Source organism: Melopsittacus undulatus, chromosome 1 (assembly GCF_012275295.1).
Source record: "Melopsittacus undulatus isolate bMelUnd1 chromosome 1, bMelUnd1.mat.Z, whole genome shotgun sequence".
NCBI lineage: Eukaryota > Metazoa > Chordata > Aves > Psittaciformes > Psittaculidae > Melopsittacus > Melopsittacus undulatus.
This window is the reverse complement of record NC_047527.1, coordinates 130638431-130658737: the sequence shown is the minus strand read 5'-3', so window position 1 is coordinate 130658737 and position 20307 is coordinate 130638431. Positions and strand designations below refer to the sequence as shown.

The 20307-nt window shown below is 38.8% G+C and overlaps 1 protein-coding gene across 3 annotated transcripts in view; it reads right to left on the bottom strand.

The window, feature by feature from the left end:
- Positions 1-2472: 2472 nt before the first annotated feature.
- SNRK (SNF related kinase) overlaps positions 2473-20307 on the bottom strand; it is a 42460-nt gene continuing 24625 nt past the window's right edge. For all 3 annotated transcript variants that reach the window (XM_031052362.2, XM_031052364.2, XM_031052363.2), the window contains 4 exons: positions 14952-15093; positions 12244-12456; positions 11024-11158; positions 2473-6306 (listed from right to left, as the gene is read on the bottom strand). In XM_031052362.2, the coding sequence (XP_030908222.1) occupies positions 5091-6306; positions 11024-11158; positions 12244-12456; positions 14952-15093 (1706 nt within the window). In that variant the 3' untranslated portion in view covers positions 2473-5090. The remainder of the gene's footprint in view (positions 6307-11023; positions 11159-12243; positions 12457-14951; positions 15094-20307) is intronic.

Below are 20307 nucleotides of genomic sequence, written 5' to 3'. Positions count from 1 at the left end.
AGAGGAAGGGAATAGGAAGAGGTTACACAACAGCTTGCTGCAATCAGTTGCTAAGATCTGACATGACACATCTGAGAGCCTTGTCAAGTCCTTACAAAAACCCCATGCTTTACAGTCTTCTAAAGCATTAAATTTTTCATGCGGTGAAATTTTTCTACCATCTGGGAAAGTAAACAGACATCATCTGGATTTTTTTTTTCCGTCAGTGTAATAGACTGTTTTGTCACCACATCAGGATTCTTGACTTACAGAAATCGTCAGTTGTAATGCACACAGATAGGCTCAACTGAGTCACCTTGTTACAAGTAATTACAGTTTTAAGCTCAGAAACAAAGTAGCCAGAGGCTGTGCTTCCGGCAGAGAGCAGCCATGGCTCTGGAGAAGAGCAGTGCAGCCCACAGTGTCCCTGCATGAGGGAACTGGGCTGGCTTCAGCCAGGGCCCACTTGACAGGTGAGCCACTGTTACACTTTCCCAGGTACAGTCATGTCAAGGTGTTATTACTCAAACACCTTTTACTGACAGCAAGTTGTAATGGGGAAATAGTGACAGATCTGATTCATCCACGTAAACTGAACATGGGAAAGGCTGTCAGGGTGCCTTGGCTGTTACTCATGTTTAGGACATCCTGGTTTGCCCCTGCTCTCTGGTTCTTGTTGGCCATGTACCCTGGGACTGCTGTATAACCAGCTGGCTAATGAAAGATTACTGCATGTACCAGATGTTGAGATGCTGCTGCTTGGCCTTGGCGTCATAAAAAGGCAGGTGGTACAACATTTGTCACCCATTTTATTGCTCAGGCAAAGTCCTGGCCCTGTGAGGTTCTTGGTGGCTTCATGCCCACTCCCACCACCTCCCCATTTACGTTGGCCAAAGTTGGGAATCTCAATCACCAGTGGTGGCCAAGGTCCCAGCTGCAAGAGCCTGTGGATACAGCCTCACACAACCAGCCCATCATAAAGCAATCACACATTAGTTGTGTGTAATTACCTAACCTGCTGAATGCCATTAATCCCAGTGAGCATGCCAAGCACCTGGTGTCTGTGCCATCCCTGGCTGTTTACAGCTTGTTTCCTGAGCAGTCATATATCCCTGCAGAAGAGCTGGTGGTGTTGAGTGATCCCAGTTGCATCTCACCAGAGATGGCTCCATGGGGTCACTGGAGATGGTCCCAGAACCCTCCAGCCCAGTCCAGCACTTCACACACCAGCACTTGCCCTCTCCTCACAGGACCCTGGAAGAAATACAGGAATGAGCAGCTCATTAAGGCATGGCAGGGTACAAAAGAGGAGGGTGAGAGTGCACGCCTGGACTTGAGCTTCGGCATTGCAGTTGTTTATTGTGGTTGTTTATTGCAGTCTGTGCTGACTCCACTTGAGATTGAATGCTCAGGAGCAGGTTTTCCAGCACGTGAAACGTAATGCAGCACGGGGCACTGTGGTAAGAGGGACTCTGAGAAGCAGTTGCTCTAATGAGGTGGAATTAACTGCAGGGATGGTGTTACCTGTTGCAGGAGCAGCGCAACAGGTGCATGCAGGCAGAGCTGCCTCTTATACTGCAGTGCTACATCTTGGGTGCAGCCTTAGCATTTGGTGTGCAGTCAGCATGCCCCAGTTCTACATCTGGGTTTTTACTGTTACCCATTTTACATGGCAAACAAGAATACTGGGTTAGGTTTGGGTTAAAAACAATCTATATTGCTGGAACTTCAACTTGCATCTTCACACTAAATAAATCAGTACTAGATGACAGAAGCACCTCTGCAGATCAAGAAAGGGGTGTACAACCCACCCTTTATCTAACAAGGGAACCCTGAGGCAGATGAAGGACACTGCTTTCCCCAGGAGCTGCAGCAGTGGAAGTGCTCCCCCTCTCCAATGAGTATGACAGGCATGTGGGGCTGGGACAGGACTGAGCAACTTGCAGGCACACACAGAGCAACTGCTGTATCGAAACTGTTGAAACCTGCTGTGTGCTGCATTGCTGAACTGCCCAAGCAGCACTAGGTTTGCCCACAGGGCAGCTGCACAGGTGCAGCAGCATTCTTCAGCAGGATAGCAACTTGTGAAGCTCACTAAAGCTCTTCAACCCTCCTAAGGTTCTGCTGAAGTAGCGGCAGCCACCTCAGCCTTTGAACTTTGAAGAGCTGCTTGAGCAGATGCCAGCCGTGACAGCATTTAAACCCAAATGAACACTTTTGATCTGTGCAAGAGAAAGACTCAGGGCTTGCAAACCTACATCCATCCCCACACAACCTCCAAGGTAAGAGGCTGGAACTGGATGATCTTAAGGTCATGTCTAACCCCAGCCATGCTGTGGTTTTATTATATTTCAAAACAGCTGAGCTTACGTATCTACTGCTTTCTGCTCAAATTTATCACCCTCTGTGAACCTGGCTAGCACTGATGATGTGCTGCCTGTGCCACCCCTGCACCCCAAGCCCCAGCAGAAACAGGGACGTGCAAACCACAGCTTAAGCATCAATCAAGATACTGCTTTTATTAACCAGATTTTCCATCTCTGTCGCACACTGTGAGTGTTTATACAACGACAAAAGCCAAACATTGCTGGAAGCAATCAGATCAGGTGATACTTCTGTACCCTCTTAACACACAGATTCTTTCTTGGTGATGATTTTTTTTCTATTTCTGTTCATTGATTCTCCTTATTTAGACTGCTGCTCTTAAAATTCTGTGTCAAGATTGTCATGTCTTAAATACAGATTAAGTTGCTAGAGGTACATTATTTTTTATATATATATTTATATACACACATACAGAAAAATACAAGACTGTTTTTCCACAATATTTAATTTTTACACTACTCTAACTATATGCAACCTTTAAAGACATGTTAAGGGCTACAAGAAACTGTTTACTTGCTCTAAATAGTTTGGTCCAATATTATCTTTACTGTAGTGCTTATTCTTGCCCTTCCTTTTACATGAGAACATAACACAACATACACCACATGCACAATCATTCACCTATCAACAAATGGGTAAAGGACACCACTCAGACTAACATTTGTACACTCCAAGGTTCAACCAGCCACACACAACTCTAAGGCTATGTATGATACAACTATGCAGCATAAATAGTCAACACAGCTGTTCTAAAATGAGCACCATATATACAGTTGTATATAAAAACATTGGAAACAAAATACACCTGGGGTTAGTTAACAGGTGCCATTCCAAGGCTGTACATAATATCAGGAAAGTGTATTTACAATACTTGGAAAAAAGCTGCAAGAAATAAGTTTATTGCCAATGCCCTTCATAAACTTATCGCCTACTCAGATGTTACGCTCACTGTCTGCGAAACACACATCGCATTTCTGGCCCTTGGTAAGATCCCTGCTCAAAAATGGCAAGCAAACCTGTTCTATGGCTTCACCCACACATCTATCCTTGTAGCTTTTAATTTCTAACAAGTGTCATACTGACTAAACTGCAACTGCAGTTCAAAACAGAAAGGAGTAAAACACTTGTCCTTACCTTGCTTAGGAAGCAGAACATAAAATCCCCAGTGAGGGTCAGAGCACTCAACACCGTTCATGCTTCCTCAGTAAAGTCTGATCAACAAGGGCTGTCAAAACTGTGACCAGGCATGACGCTGCTCTCTGGTGCTCTGCTCCCTCTGCAGTGGATGTGAAATGCCTCATATCTGACCACTCTGCAAGCATTAGGGGATGCTTAACAGCGACAGCTCCTCCCAGACACCCATCATCTGCCCAGGGCACTGCTACATAACTACCACCAGTCTCATCAGCATTGCTTAGAAAACCTAGTGCACAGCATGAAAAAAATAAACATTCCTGCCTTTCCCAAAACTAGGAAACTGCAATATATTTTATCCTAGATAATGAAATTCCACAAAGTTAGTTCATCTGGTCAAGTCTCCTTTTGAGCAGAAATACTCTAAATCAAGACCTTGGCGTGGCAATGGGAAATCCGACAGGTTAATTGCTGCAAAATAAATACTTTCCTATATGCTATTTTAAACTGACTGTATGAAAAAGCATTATTACTGAGGGAAAATAAGTAGGACACATGTGGGGAACAGCAGTATCTTAAGTCTTAAAAACAGTAATAATGAGAAATATGTAAATGACAAGAAAACTTAAGTTTGAATCCAGTTACCTAAAAGGTTTTCCATCCCTTATTGCCTCTTGAAATAACAGGGAGAGGAGGAGAAGACAAGGGAAAAGGTCCACAAGGGTAAACCCCTAAAATATTAAGTGTCGTGATATACTAATAACAAAGTAATTCATATAAATACTTTTATTTTCAGTTAGCATGTAAAAACTCAGAAATAGACTTAATAGTTTACCTTTGTTATATTAAAAAAGATTGTCTGCTTGTAATATTAACACATTTCTATGGAAGAAAGCTGCCTTACAAATCTACTTGCTTTTTTAAAGAAAGAAAGAAAGAAAACTGCCTCTAGCAAAAAAAATCTTTTTAGTTTGATTTTTGAGCCACAACTTTATCTGTATCATAGCTTAAGACAAACAGGTGTGGGTTTACAATTGTCATCAAGATCACTAATTTTCAGTGCACCTTTGCTTTGTACAAGCCTTGGAACATCTGAAAGCTCCCTGAAGAGTTTTCAGCATCAAAACATTATTGCTTTGGTTTTGTTTCAGACACATAGAAGTATGCCACATACCACATATTTTAGTTATCACAGAAGGTCAGAACAAGAATTAACATTTCACAAGCAAACAAAAGCTTCTCTCTCTAGTTTAAGTGCAGAACAGGAAACTTCTAAGTGCTCCATTTACATTAGGATCCAGATATTTGTATTAATTTAATCCAGATCTTTCATAGTAAAATTATAAATGTAAAAATTACACAGTAAAATATTGTTTTGTTTAAAAAGAAAAACAGATCTGCTAGCAGCATGCAAAGACCATGCACTGTCATACCATCAAGCAAACACAAAATTAAAATTGTAATAAATAACTGCTCAAAGCTCACTTAAAAATCTTAAGACAACAAAAGGGGGTCCATGACAAGGTGTTCACAGCTCTGAACAGGAAGATTGATGCTGTCAAATAGATCAAGCTACTAAAATCAGGTCATCGTCAAATGACATGACAACAACTGGTTTGACTGGAGGTACAGAGAAGCCCCTCCTTTGGGTTACGCTGAATATTCACAGATATCTTTTCACAGAGAGGTAGTTGTAGCACATTGTTTTTCAAGTTCCTGTTCTTTATCCGTTCAAATTTGTTTGCTGTGACTGACATTTGGTCAGAAAAATATTTTAGGCTGCCCAGGGACGAAGCCTGGTTTGAGCTTCCGCTGGAGCTTATACACATTTTCCATGTTGATTTCTCCTGTACTTTTACACTGGAAAAGGACAGATTGTTTTGAGGATCAATAATGTATTTAGTGCTGCTGTGAATCTGCGAGCCTAGGCAAAGGCTCATAAACTTCAGGCTTTCAACCAGTTCCCCTGCACTTCTAGACGACAGCTGCAGGGAGTTTCCAGATCCAGCACATCGCCGAGTGGAACCTGAAGTGTTGTTGGCGCCACCGCCAGAGCTACCAGAGGGGGTCCCACCACCCTTGTTGTTATCACTTGGGCTTGTTTTGTCTACTCCTCCGTTTGCATTACCTGGTTTGCTTTGTCCACCTCCATCTCCCTGGCTGCCAGGTGGCCCTTCGCTACTATCCCGCCTGTGCCATGAGTAAGTGAACCCACTATCTTTGTCTAGGCGTCTCCTGCTTTCCGAGTCATCATCGCTTGTTTCTGAGCTACTGCAGCTAGAGCCCCGGCCCTGGCTTTTCCTCCTGTGATAGCGTTTATGCACTGTGCTCGGTGAAGCAATATTCATTTTTAACCTGCTGAGCTTTGGGGGCAAGTTCTCATCCATGTCAAACTCATCATCTGACTCGCCCTCCTCAAAGATCTGATTGAGGACTGGTGCACTCTTTCTTGAAGTAAGTCGGTTTGTGACTGAGGGCTTACGGCGCAGAACAACTTGAGTAGAAAGAGAAATAGGTTTCTTATCTTCTTCATCCTCCTCTTCATCCTCTTCTACTCTGAACAAGCACTTGCGGCCACTTGTGGTGGGTTTTAAGCTCACAGACGGGACTGCTGAAAGTGCTGGCCCACCTAACTCAGGGATATCCTCCTTCTTTGCTGAATCACCAAGGACCTTGCTCCTGTGGCCATTGAGAACATTCTCAGCTGTGCGAGCTGGTGACTGAGGAACAGTGGCATGGGAGAGAGGAGAAGCTGTAAGGTCATCCTCCAGATCCTGAGGTACATCAATTTTTGTTGGCCATGACTGCCTACGTAAACAATTAGAAAGGATGAAAGAGAAGTCAGATCGTGCCAAATAAGAAAACTTAAGATCTGAACAAGAGAAGCCCAAGTACTGCCACACAAATAGTCTGCAGAATGGCATGCTTGTAAATAATAGCAGTGAGTGACTGAGGAAAAGGAAACATTCTTAGAGAATGTGCATTCCTTTAGAAATGCTGTTATTTGAAAGGAATATATATACAAAAGCATACTTTAGAAATTATGTTGATTACTGTCAAATGAAACCTTAAGATTTCACTGTTCTCAGAAAATTAATTAAGCAATAATAAAAAAAACACTAACAAAAAAACCCCTTCAAAAATTTGTGTCCCAAATAAAATAATCTGACACAATTATAACACAACCAGTACCTAGAGGATGATATGAGCTGATTCAAGCACAACTTAGTATTGCAAACACCTTTTAATCTGAAGCTTCTGTTATTTTCTTTCCCCAATATCCTTACTATACAAATTTAGGTTTGAATTAACATGAGTGAGACTGAAAAGCTGAGTCAGGAGAAACAATTATCTCATTTTCAATAAATCTTATTCAGACCAAGCTCTATTCTACAAAATCCCCTCTATTTTTAAACACACATGAACTGAGATCATATATTTATTTGTCCTTGGCTAAGCAGCTGGAATAATACAGCTGCATGAATCCAGGACTCACAATGCTTACGAGTATGACATTTGAATACACTGTAAATCCAAGCTAAAAATTTACAACCATGTAATAGCATTAGCTCAAATCAAAATTACAGTAACATCTGAGTGTAAGTCAGTTTTACAGTTAGCAACCCGTATCTCCAATATCTGAGAGTATCTAATGACTTGTATTCTACTTTAAATAGTATATATTGTAATTTTGCTACAGTGCACACAGAATAAATTAAGAACAAAGACTGTCAGTCTATTTTGAAAGCCTAATCCAAAAGACCAACACCTTAATACTGAATAATCCTTCAACTGCTTCACTCAGCATAAGTCACATATTTCTTGTGGAGACCAAGAAATGTTTTCTATCCTCTCAAACTAAGAGCTACCACTAATGTAAAAGACTTTGCCAGCCACTTAACTTTACATAATTAAAGTTCTCCAGCATACTGCATGAAAAGATGTAGTAGACACCTCTTCTGTTGAGATATAGGCAACATTATCACAAGACATTCCCAACCATATTTTGGGTGTTCCAAAAGAAAGGGCTGCCTGTCTCTGTAGCCCAGTTCAGAAGGAAGGCATAGGAATAAAGCAGGAGGGGAAACAGAGAATGTTTCACACCCAGTGTGACCCCAGATACCTGCCTGGACAGACTGCATACAAAAACAGAAGGATCATACCAACTTCCTGATCTCTGCCACGTTATGAGAAGAAACAAGGAAAGGTCAGACACCTTTTTTTTTTTTTTTGCTATTCTTTGCTATTCTTATTCTAAATGTGTTTTCTTAAGTGTTCGGAGTTAATGGAAGCCCCTTCAAATACCTGCATTTGTTCAAGGCTCATAAAATCTGGATAGAAAAGGATACTGAACTGTGAGATGCCTGTCTACACAGGTAACAACTGACAACTACCTCCCCAGTTGTATGAGCTGTGAAGAAGAACACTTGAGAAAAGTCAACATTAAACTCATCCAGCCTACTTGCACACTTTGGTTTGATAAGCAAAACTGAAGCTTGCACTTCAAAACAGTGACACAAAATTCACCAGAACCCTGACACCCATGTGAGCCTGCACAGTCTGTTCCCTGGTATGAGCTGCACGAGCTATCCTGTCTCACTGGGAGCTACTGGTGGCCTCACAGCAGCTTCCCTCCAGGAGAGGCTCTGCCTGAGAGAGGTCACCCAATCAGCAGCTCTGATCCAAGCTGTCCAGACAAGTAGAGCCCTGGCTGTGGCCCTCTTTGGTTTGAGACACTGGCATCCTCCTTTAGGCCCAGTCTTAGGGTGACTCCTGAAACACTGGGAACCACTGATCTAGTCTTCTGATTACTGGCGCTGTGCTGGGTATTTTAAACAAACAACTGACTTATTTAAGTCAGAAGCATAACTATAAAAATTACAGAAAATGAAGATCTAAATCTCCCAAGAATTTACCATGCTATAAGAACATACTGGTTTATCAGCAAAAAAAGGAAGAGAGTTCTGTGGCTGTCACATAGTATAGTCATATAGTATCTAACAGTCCTGTTATTTCCAGGCAATAAAACTCCTCACTACAGTATGTTTACCTCTCATAGCAATGCATGTTTGCTTCCCTTCACTTCCCTCTCCCCTTATTCTCAGAAGGCCTGGGGGGAGAGTGGGGCAGAAGAGAAGTTCCAGGTCATAAGTTAATTTTTTTTTTAAATATCTTCTGAAGTCTCAAAATCAAAGTAATCACTATTTTGTTGTCTTTTCCATAAGGTCATTCTATACAAACACTTTGAATTTAGAACCATCCAGAAGACAAGGAAAAACTACCTGGGACCATTAAGGGCTAGAGTTCCCAAATTCATGTGCAAGTCCTTATGATGAAAAGAAAAATCATATTCATAAAGCAGGTTTCAACAGCTCCAACTTTACAAATCCATACCAAGATTTAGATTCAATGAACTTATTTGTTCTAGTTCCTTATACAACTGGAGCAGCTCTTCTACTGAAAGTGACACTGATGCAGAAGAAAAAAAAAAAAATCACAAAATTTCAAAGTAGACTTTGTAGTTTTGCAATTTGCATTTGAAGGTAAACTCGAAAGTTTTCCTCTAAAGTAATCTGTTTTACAACTAATACTTAGTATTAAGTACATTTGATGTTCTGCTTGGATTTCTTTTTTTAAAAGAAACTGAGGTTAAAGAGAGAACTGCAGAGGGAAAGTTAGAGTATTACCCGTGAGAAAAGAAAAATCTGTAAGGCGGAGTAGCTGCCTACAACAGGAACTCCTCTAAAGTACTCCTAACCACTGAGCACAAGATAAAATGTCCTCCATAAGGGATTACTGAGTGAATGATCTTACAGGAGCAGCAACAAAATTTCAGTCTGCTCCAGTTCAACCCACAGAATGCAGTTTTATCTGGAGATGACAAAGGTGTTGAGAACCACAGTAAGGTTCAGAGAGAAACAACTCATTATTCAGGTAGATGAAATGGTATTCCAAAAAGACTCCTCTAAAAGCCTCCAAAATCCCAGCCTAAATCCCAGGTGACAACCAATGGAAACAATGTATCTTTCACCTATTTTCCAAATTGTGTGTCCCTAATTTATAACAAATGTCCATTTATTCTATATTGAACTTGGGGTAGTAGTACTTCACTTTTATTGATTAGGCCAAAAACTACATGCATACATACCAGAAGGACACCACAGCATATATGTCCCTTTTATCATTCCTATTAAATTGTCTCACATGTGGTGTTGCATGAAAGGTACACAAAGAAAGCTTTGGAAAAAACAAGCTGTCTTGTCTTTTTCTTCAAATCCTACAAATAGATTAACATCTCTGAAGGCAGGCAGCAACTCTGAACATCAGCACAAGCACTTAACATTGTTTTCTCATTAACAGATAGCTACTAACAATTGTTGCTAATAACAGTTACCGGTTATATTTTACCTAAAGGCAACTTTTGAAGAGGCTGGAGGTTAGAGAAGAAAAATTGATGGAAATGCCTCAGCACAGCATCCACCTTCACTGGAAAGGTTGTCAAGATGGGCTAATAAAGTTTTATGTTTTTATTACCAGTAGATCCCTGGTAAAAGTCTACCATTTTCACTCAGGAAATGAAAAACCAGAATGTGTAACAAAAGTAACCGCTCAAAAGTTGTATTCGCCAATAGCAATGTGCTGATGGAAACTATATTACTTGCCTTGTGGGCTTTTTGGGTTTTTTTTGGTTGGTTGGTTTTGTTTTTTCTGAGTTGCTCTTTTTAAAGGATATGCTGCTGTAACCGAACATAAGGGATGCTCTGGTAAGTGGCTGCAGATCAAATGGACTGGTTGAATGTGTCCAGCCCAACTACATGCCAAAACCCCACTTCCCCCTTTAGTTTTCCTGTGTCTGAAGCTTTGAAAATCTCCGGGAACACTGCTGTGAGGTTTTTTCCATCATGTTTTTGTCAATTAAATAAATAATTAAAAGAGTATCTATTGCAATGTCTTTAAATGGCTGATAAAGCAATTATTTCAGTATTTTTCCTTAGACAACAGGCATATCAACTGACATGAGAAATAAAATAACCTACCAATGTTTACTCTTAAGTTTGATTTAGAGGATGTTCAGCTAATGAAAAAAATCAAAGCTAACAACTAAACCATAACATCAAATTCAGAGTGACTTCTCATTTATAACTAATTGCCCATCAGTAAGTTTATGGATTATGCAACTGATTTTTTTCCAAACATATTATATACACAAGTTTGTCTGAGGTCAATGAACACACCCTTTCCTAGCAGGTGTGAAAACTTGCTGCTTCAGAGAGAGACCTCAAATTGATTAGTCATTTCATGAAAATTGTAGGAATTGAAGATACTATTGGTAACTAATTTCTGAAGAGCTTCTGAAGTGTCTACAGCACTTCAAAGACATTTAAGATTTGCAATGAATAAATATTTTAGTACTTGAGCAATTCAGTAATATTCTCAGTCAGGCAAGTAAAAAAAAAAAAAAAAAAACCCAAAACCAAACAAAAACCCAAAAAACCCCAAACCATTTAGATTCCTGAATTCTCACCTGAACTGAGCTTTGATGTTGCTGGGGCTTGCAGATCTGGTCTGAATTTCTTTCTCTTGTTTTTCTCTCAGAATCCGTTCAGCTAGTAAGAAGTAAGTAGCAGTGATGTGATTGTATTTGTTAGTTTCCAATGCCCTGAGGAAAGTACACGACATGAAATAAACCATACATCAATGGTTTTCTCAAAACTGGACATGCATCTCACACAACCTGCTGTACTTCTCAGAGCAGGAAGAGTGCCTGAAAGCAGATCTGTGTATTTTTGATGTTTTGACAAGCATGTCTTGGTTTTATTAAAAATAAAGAGACAAGAAGTCTAGAAATTTCAATTTAAGTAGGATGACGACATCCTCAGAATATAATCCAAAAAGAAATTAAGGAGTAGTTCCTTTACTGAATATTCTTTAAATGATAAAATTTTATTTCAATTGATGCTGTACCCCAGCAATGGCCACTAGCACTTACAACCGCAAAGCACTAATACTTGTTAATGCAACAACTGGAGGAAAAACCTTCATTGTTTTAGGGCTGCCACATTAAGCTTGTGGTAAAATTAAGCAGTAAGCATCATTCAGACATTCTAACAAGAAAGGATGCAGCTGTTATGCAGCTAAAAGCTTAAGTAAGACTAATGCTTCCCCCCACACACCAACAGACAGGTTTTCCAGCTTAAACACAAACAAATAGAAAACACAATTTTAAGTCCTCTTTCAATTTTGATAATATTTTAGAAATTTGTGTGTTTTAATCTATTAGAAGAAATTGTAGCTTTCTGGCAAGCTCACTCAATGACAACGACTTTTGCATTATGTAGATAAAAGGAATAGTATTTTAAGTTAACAGAAGATTCAGGTAACATACTAATGGAAAAATACCAGAATCTATCACCTCCAGCTATGTGTCAGATATGAAGCACAAGTAGAAGCATGGATTCCAAAGCATTTACATTTACTCAAGGTGGCAAACTGCTGCAGAAATTAAACACTGCTCAAGCACACTTTTCTAAATGTTTTTCCTAAGGTTGGGACTGCTTCAGTATTTCTCATCCCGCAATACCTTATTACACAGCAAGATTGTCATATTTTGTCTGTAAACTGAACAGCTTGATACTTAAACACTGAAGTGCCCAGGTTTTCATGACATCCTTTAAGTAAGTGACAGATGTACAAAACAAACTGCATATAGAAAGCTGATAATGTAATATAGAACTGGTAACTTACTCCACTATTGTATCTCGGTCTGCTATATCCCCAAGGACCATACGTTGTATTATACTGTTGTGTTCCTCCTCAGAGAGATTTTTATATGACACAAGAGGAATATTGTACTTTGTTGCAGGAGAAGGGTCAACTCCTTGGAGCCACGCATGGTTTTCAATCTCTTCTAAAGATGCCCTTCGCTTTGGGTCTCTCTGCAACATCCGTGTAATTAGACTGTGAATAAAAAAATAAATCTAAACAAAATGCACTCATGTTTAAAAAGTAGCCTCTGTAAGAACATTAGGAAGAAATTTTCTGCTGCTGGCCTACACAGATCTTTAGAAGTATCTACAGTAAAGAATGTGATGGGAAATTGTTTATGCTCAAAGACATTCCATATACTGTTGAACCAAAACAAACAACTGGCTTATTAAAAACTATAAATGTCACAAACACAGCAGTTTTCATTTACTATACGTAGGTTCCTAACCTGATTTTTCCAGTTTGTTTGGTTTTAATAGGTCTTATAGGGCAACTGTCACAGACAGCCTACAGGTTGTTTTGTAATAGAACCACAACTTTCTATTTTTGCTGCTTCCCACAGAAATATGGAACTGCAAGATAAGTAGAAATATTTTATTCTGAAGTAGCTATCAGACATTTGATTCTTCAGTATCCTTGAGAGAACAGTGATCTGTTCTATCAAAAGATTAAAAAAACCCACAAACCGAAACACTGTCTGAGATGATGAAGTGACAAACCTACTAATGGGTTGATACTGTTTACAAGCACTGGAAAGGAAGTGCATAAACTCCCCAGATAAACAATGGAAGAAGACTTGATTAGCACAGCACATCCTGTTCACTTACTATATGTGAAAAATTCTTGGGGGAGGTATTTTTGGCTTTGGATGACAAATAGAAGGTGAATATACAGAGTTTTGATACCAGGGTTTTAATGAAACTTTATTGCTCCAACATGTGGAAGGAACATTCTGTGGTTCTCACATTATGCTTTTTATTGCACTAATATACTACACCATGCAACTTTAAACTGTAAGACCACACAAATCAGAAAGCTAATCACAATTTTCTTTTATTATTACTTCTTTTTAGTGCAAGATGATGCATGGAATTATAAATGGAAGTTAACACAGGCTTCTTGAAACTCTACTGTAAAAGAAGAATGTCACATATATACTTAGTAGCTGTGATCTCTGCCTTTACCAAAAAAGGAAAGGTGGGGTGAGACACGGAAGCCTTGGTTTTCTTTGCTTTTGTTAGTATTATGACAAAGGGAACAAATTATGTACTTCATTTGACTTTTTTTAAACTGCACCTGTAGTGAAACCCCACAAATGTGCCACATATACCTCCTGCTTTAAGTTTGCTTATGCATCCCAAAACACCAAGAATGCTTTCACTCCAAGCAGGAAGTTTAAGCATTCCCAGTATCTTTTCCCTAAGAAAACCTACGGAAGACTTGAGTAATGGATTGTACCTTGTTGATAAATCACACAGTAAAAGCACATCTACTTGGCCCTTTCAGCTAATAAGTATTAACCACTATATTAAGCAAAAGGCTGCAAAAATAAATTTCCTGGCCTCAGCAGAGCATGCAGCATCTCAAGAGGTTTATTTGATAGAATTCACTGATAAGAGCTCTTTTAAACCTCTTCCTGTATTGTATTTTAAGCCTCTTCCTGTACATAAAGCTCTTCAAGCTGCTGAGAGCACTGACAGCAGCTTTTCCAATACCAGACGCTAATGACAAGACAAAAAAACAGCTATGGCATGTTACGTGTTACACTCCTGGAGCACACAGATGACAGGTGAAGAGAGGAAAGGTCATTATGACCACAGCTATAGCAGATTTCATGCTGTGCCAAGCAGCAGAATCCTAGATGCTGCTCTAGCTCTTGACAGAACCAAATGCATGTTTCAATCATTTCTAAAGGCACCTGGATTTTTAATTTTTACTGAAAATTAAAAGGTATACTATTGCAAATTCAAGAATGCAAACATTGTAAAATAGTCTAAGTGATGCAACTGGGATACATATTAAAAGGACTGAAGAGGTCATTAACTGATAGGGAAATACTGGAATGTATCAAAAAACCAAGAAAGGTCCAGTAAACACTGCAGAAAAACTACCTCAAAATGAGTCATAATTCCCAAGTGGCATATGGTATTTTCAGACAGTATTTTTCTCCCTTGATTGCCTAGAATATTGATTTGAATTTGCAACTTCTGTAGGAGATGAGAAAAACTTGCTGTAATACGTCTGAGTTTTGACAACTCAGGTTTTGACCAGAAACCTATAGGAATTATTATCTTTCTAACCTCTGCCACAAAATACACTCAGCAACACCTTGCAATTTGTCCAGCAAGAGCAGTGGCCAAAGCCAGTCAGTGGTAAGCAACTTCTTCAATCATTTATAAAATGCATGACAACTAAGACACACAAAGATACATTGTGTAAAACCAACATGAAATGTCATACATGCGTGGGGAAAAAAAAACTACTGACAAAAAATATCACAGGATTAATCTTTAGAGTAAACACAAAGCATAAGAAAAGCAATACTGGTGGCCAAGAAATTAACCCAATCAACAGAAGGAAACAGGCAAGGAATATTCCACACATGGATAATATGCTATGGGCAGCTCCCAAAGGTAATGAGAATCCACTTCTATGAATACTTCTAGGTTCTTTAGTACGCTACTTACTCTTTACATTCTTTGGACACATGAGGTGGCACTGTGTATTTGCAGTCCATTATCATAGTCAGAGTTTCACTGTCATTTGCTTCTTGAAATGGTGGTTGTCCACAAACCAGCATAAAGAGGATGACCCCCAAACTCCATATATCTGTAAATAAACAGCACATACTGTAAAATAACAGTTGAGAAACAGACACACTAACCATAAAAACCATAAAATATTCTTGAGATGCATACTGGGGTGATTATTGCAGTCTTGATTATGAGCATTGCTTATGGCATTTGCAATTCCACTGAAGTACAAAATACAGTAGTTCCACTGTTTGACAGCTTTTATAGTTTCAGAGAGGAAAAAAATATCAGAATTCATTACTTCAGGTCATGCACAACAGTGGGAGATGTGTAACACCTTTGACAACAAAGTGTCAGATAAAGCTCAAGATAATCTGGTCACTCAGAAGAATTCATTACCCTTTTCTTTACTGGTAGGCACAGGTTATTAAGGAGATTTGTATTCAAAGCATGTTCCTTTCTGAAGGACTAACATAAACTGTTCTCAGTACAGTTTATGTGTTACTCTGAATAAAGAAATCCCAAAGAAAGACACTTATTTCAATGAAGCTGATTTAGGCATGTTTTTCCTTCAGTCATTTTTGCTACTTCCACTGGTAACCCATTAATTTATGTAAAAACATTCTTACACCAATCATACTGCAAAGCATGAAGGGGTGGTTGGTATTTTTTGGTGGTGGTGGTGGTGTTTTTGGTGTTGGATTTGTTCTGGCTTGAATTTTTTTAAATATCCCAACATAACAATTAACAGTGATCTCTACTACACTCTAGGAGTCTTCTTGTTCCCTTTTATTTCCTGCCCGCATAAGTATAAAAACACTTAACTTTCTTGTTCCCCTGTGAAATGACACAGAAAAATATGAGAAAGAAGCACTTCCAGGCATGATGCCCTTTAGTTGATTTCTACTTACTGTAAAAGCTAACATTTAGTTCAAATCTTTATAAAGAGTTTGCCTAAAAGAAAATATTTCATAAGTCTCCCTGCATTCAATACAAGAAGCTTAAATATTGAGAAAAGTATCATACTGAAGAAAAATAAATAACTCCAATATATGCTTAGAGAAAAGGCCATGCTCTGAAACTTAAGCTACAACTCCATGCTCTGGAAATTACAGCTGTAATTTTGGGTCTTACATCTTAGCACTTCACCGATCCATACCAAGTAAAACCAAACCAACAGATAAAGTGAGAGAAATCAACCTGAACTGGCTGACAGCTCCTGAGGAAAGAAAGGAAAGCAGCTGGCACAGGGCAAGGAAGCAGAGCACACCAGTTTGTTCTTGGGAAGGGCTTGCAGGAGGGAACTACACTAAGTTACCCGCCCAACTGCATCTTACTTTATATGGCTTATTCAAAATACTTGAAATGCATTTAACACTGAAGGATGGGTACAATTTTATTTAATAAGGTAAATAACACACATTCATCTCTAAAACAATTACTCATTTTGCTACTTACAACCCATTCATATGGTTTAGCTGACAGAGGAACAGAAAAACTATATGGTAATTTTTGTTAGAGCTCTAATTTGTAGTAAGTGTATCCTATTAACCCAGACAATTATTTGATCTCTGTTATGCTTACTAAGGCCTGAATTCTGTAGGTACTGAGTATTTGAGGCCTGTGCACAGTATCACATATACCTGCAAATTTAACATGACTATTCCCATGTTCAAGATTCAGTAAGTGCTTAAATGCTTTGATAACCGCATGACAGAAAGCTAAATGTTCTGTAATATGGGATTTTAAAAAGCCTCACAAGACAGAGAGATGATTTAATCTAAAAGACACATCTTTAATTTTGTAAAACTACTTATATCTTTCTCCTGCTGTTCTGTTTGAAAGCCGCCAAAGGTTTTGGGGCATTATTCAAATCTGTTTAGATGTCCCACAACACAACAGGTTACAAGAACTCATTTTTGCAAGCACATAAAACATGAATTTATGCTTTTCTATTTACAGTCATCTTTTGGATATTCATGTCCTTCGTAGGTTCTTATCTTTGCCTAAAGATCTATTTTGTGGTAAGATCTATCCTAGTATACCGGTTGATACTATCCCCATAATAGAATAGAATTCTCCCTGTTTTCTTTAAGTACAAAGTATTTTAGAAGAGTTCACACACTATTTATAATCACAGATTAATTATGTTTGCAATAATAAAGCAATAGACATTGGTAAATTTAAGCCAAGAGAAAAGTATTGGGAAGGGAAGTGATATAGTTAAGTTGTAAGCTAAAAATAAGCATGTAAAGCGTTTATAAACAGAAGAAAAAATCCCCACAATATTCTAAGAAATCAAGCTTAAACCAGTAAGACAGTCCTGAGAAAAGGATAGCAATCACAGTAAGACAGAAATTAAAGTTCCATTAAATCATCATATCCAGGAAGCTCTAGCAGACCTTGAAGTTTCAACTGCACTGAATAGATACTAAACATCCTTAAGTCTTTCTTTTTAGCAGGCAGCCTCCTAATCAATTTTCTGTTTTACACACATGGCTTCTGATCTTGGATATACATACACTTCTCCATTTCAGTTTGGAAGGATTTATGATGACAGATATTTTAGTTTACCAAAAGTTATTTAGATAAACCTGGATGCATATTTATGTTATAAAAGGAATAAAAAACACTCTTCAGAAGCAGAACCCAACTAATCCTCTGAACACAAAACCAAAACCAACCAAAACCCATTATTGTTTGCTATAATGCAGTGTCCAGTTAGATATCTGTATTTTGACAAATAGAATAGTAATTACTGGTTAGCCAGCATATAATACAGAGTTCTGTGTATTTTTCTTTCACTACTGTATTTTGCACTCCATATCCACAGGTCTTTCCAGATAAGAAGAGCTGCAAATGATGAAATGAAACAACCCTTTTAATCTCTTTTTATTTTTTTAAATACAACTGCACGAAAAATAGAATACAAACTCTAGTTAACAGCGAAATATCAATTGTGTTGGAACTGCTCATGAGGTTCCTATGGTAACGGCTGGACTTAATGACCTTAAAGGTCCCTTCCAACCTAGTTGATTCTATGATTCTATGCACTGAACTGGTACTGTATGTCCGCATATCATGCATTTTATATAATGCACAAGGTGTACACTAAAAAGGGATCATGTGTATGCAGAAAAAGCAGAAAAAAATTTTGTTAGAAACTTGAAATGGTGCTAAAGACTCTGATCTTGTCACATCATCTATATGTTTTCTTACACTCTTGGCAAAGAGCAGCAACTACACTCATTCTTGCATACTACAGAAAAAACTTACCATTACATTTTTCAGACAAATGTGTATTCTGTTAGTCTGCCAGTATAGCAGATGCTTACTCTGATGTAACCAACAAATAGCAATGGAGAGAAAAAATTGCATTGCTTTTATTCTCACCATATTTTTATAGCTGTGGCTGAAGATCACCTTCCTTGTATCTACAGTCATGGCTGCTAAAATGACTTGGCTCAGAGTGTCAAGGACACAGCTGAGCAGCCTAAGCAGACTTGAAAGTACAGTAGTAACTACGAAGCAAGAAAATACTGTGCCTAAGGAAGTTTAATCTGCATGTTAAGACTGAAGACAGAAAAATCACTGGAAGACCTAGTATAGACTTTATTATGTCACAAGACAGATGTCATCTCAAGGTCACCTTCACAAGCACTCCTATTATCGTATTATAGCAAGCCTATTCTCATTTATGGAAGCATAGACAAGTAAATTAAGAGGCCAAATTCAATAGTTCTGTCTTGCTCCTTCATATGCAGACTCCCTAATCAAGGAGTTGCTTCCTTGTCCATTTTCTCTATCACAGTCTAACTAGATCACAAGGTAACTTGATAACTAGATCACTTGTTTGCAACTCCATGTGCCATTAAAACCAACCAACCTGATAAATGATGCAACATCTTTAAAAAGACTCTTTCTAGTCAATGGCAAGTTTCCACCTTGTTAAATGCATAACAGAAATGTACATGTTGCTACATCTAAGTAAAAAGAAAATTCCCAGTGTTTGCATTTGTGTCCCCCATCCCAAAGTGGCAAAACTTAGTGCATTTTCCAGCAGCTTTTTTCCTATATACAAGTGACCAGAGATCAGCCTACAGATCTTTGGTTACAGGTGTTTGCAAAAGTTTTTGATGGTCTTTGACTGCAAAAGTTGCATAATGACAAAGCTCACTACGTTTTGCCATCCAGCATTTCAGGCAACGATCTATGAGAGTTTGCTTAAAAAGAGTGATGAATACATAAGTAACCATCATAATCATGCATCACAATAATTATGAGGGGTGTTGCCAGCAGGTCAAGTGAGAAGACCCTTCACCTCTGCTCAGCACATCTGAGGCCACATCTGAAGCACTGTGTCCAGTTCTGGGCTCCAGTGTACAACAGAGATACGGACATACTGGAGATAGCCCAATGGAAGTGATGAAGGGACTGGAGTATCTGTCTAGGTGTTCCTCCTTGACCAGGGGGATTACACCAGATGACTTTCAGAGACACCCTCCCAGCACCAAGAGTAAAACTGTACTTCATTTTGCCCATGAGAAGCAGCACATTCTAGGTGTTTGAGAAACTGAAAGCATGACAGCATAGCAAGAACTGAAACCAGCATTGATAGTGTGAACACACAGAACTTGAATGCTTCATTTAAAGCAGCACAGCGTTATCTCAGCTCCACTATAACACAATTATTCTTCACTTCTCACATCACTGTGTAAAGTGTACAGTAAGTGCATGGTAAGTGTAAAGGAAGTGGTAAAAAAAGCTGACAGGAAGCAGGAAACACTAAACAAATTTTCAAGTACCTTAATTTGAAATATACAAACCCAGCAAGAACAAAGGAAAAATGGAACTGGTATTTTAAAAGTGGATTATTCAGCGGTATTTCAAAGTACCACCATTACTCAGACAATAGCTGTGTGCAACTCTAAACAAAATAAGAACAGTAACAATAGTATGTTGCCCTTCTCAACCTACCACAAAATTTCATATATGCAGTTTTTCCAAGACACACACAACACGCTGGATTAAATAAAAACTTGGATTTTTACTGGCAGATAAAAGAATGGTTTGGATTGGAAAGGACCTTAAGATCACCTAGCTCTAACCCCCTGCCATGGGCAGGGACACCTTCCACTAGACCAGGTTGCTCCAAGCCCCTGTGTCCACCCTGGCCTTGAACACTGCCACGGATGGGGCAGCCACAATTTCTCCAGGCAACCTGTTTCAGTGCCTCACCACCCTCACAAGGAAGACTTTCTTTACGTCTAACCTAAATCTCCCCAGTTTA